Source organism: Propithecus coquereli, unplaced genomic scaffold (genome assembly GCF_000956105.1).
Source record: "Propithecus coquereli isolate 6110/MARCELLA unplaced genomic scaffold, Pcoq_1.0 Scaffold129, whole genome shotgun sequence".
Taxonomy (NCBI): domain Eukaryota; kingdom Metazoa; phylum Chordata; class Mammalia; order Primates; family Indriidae; genus Propithecus; species Propithecus coquereli.
Genome location: NW_012137080.1, coordinates 5,150,970 through 5,151,507, shown reverse-complemented (window position 1 = coordinate 5,151,507; position 538 = coordinate 5,150,970). Strand labels below are relative to the sequence as shown.

The window sequence follows — 538 nt, the reverse complement described above, 5'->3', positions numbered from 1 at the left end:
AGGCAGGAGCCACCACACCCAGTCAAATTTTATGTTTTTATAGCTAACTCCTAAGTCCCTTATACAATGTTGCTCTTCAAATCTGTCCTAATAAGATCTATATCAAATGCTTTATATTTTTCCTTGAGAGCAATAGATTTTATTTTATTGAATAACATGCTTCAGGGTATGTCTTTATTTAGCCATACATCAAAAATTTTATATGACTGCTCTGTTTACAGTGAGCATATATAAACAATCTGTTATTATTTATGAGTTCTCTATATAGAATTAAGATTCTGACTAAGCATTTATAGTTTTCAACCACAATATTTGTGATAATTTTCAAAGCATTACTAGCAGTTTATACTGCTAGTACTTCTGGTAATTCTGTAGTTATTTCCATTTATTGTTAATCTGATCACAAGTCCAAAAGTCAACTCACTTTTATTTATGAAGTACACATTTGGAATTTTTTTATAAGTTCATATTCTTATAAAATAAAAAATTGAGTAGCAGTAGAAATGAAGAAGACTTTTTCAGTCCTGCTACATGACTG

The 538-nt window shown here is 29.2% G+C and overlaps 1 protein-coding gene across 1 annotated transcript in view; it reads left to right on the top strand.

Moving 5' to 3' along the window:
• The first annotated feature begins 156 nt into the window (after nt 1-156).
• Nucleotides 157-538, top strand: part of SYT14 (synaptotagmin XIV) — a 170,780-nt gene continuing 170,398 nt past the window's right edge. The window contains exon 1 of the mRNA XM_012638332.1: nt 157-166. Coding sequence (XP_012493786.1) covers nt 157-166 — 10 coding nt within the window. The remainder of the gene's footprint in view (nt 167-538) is intronic.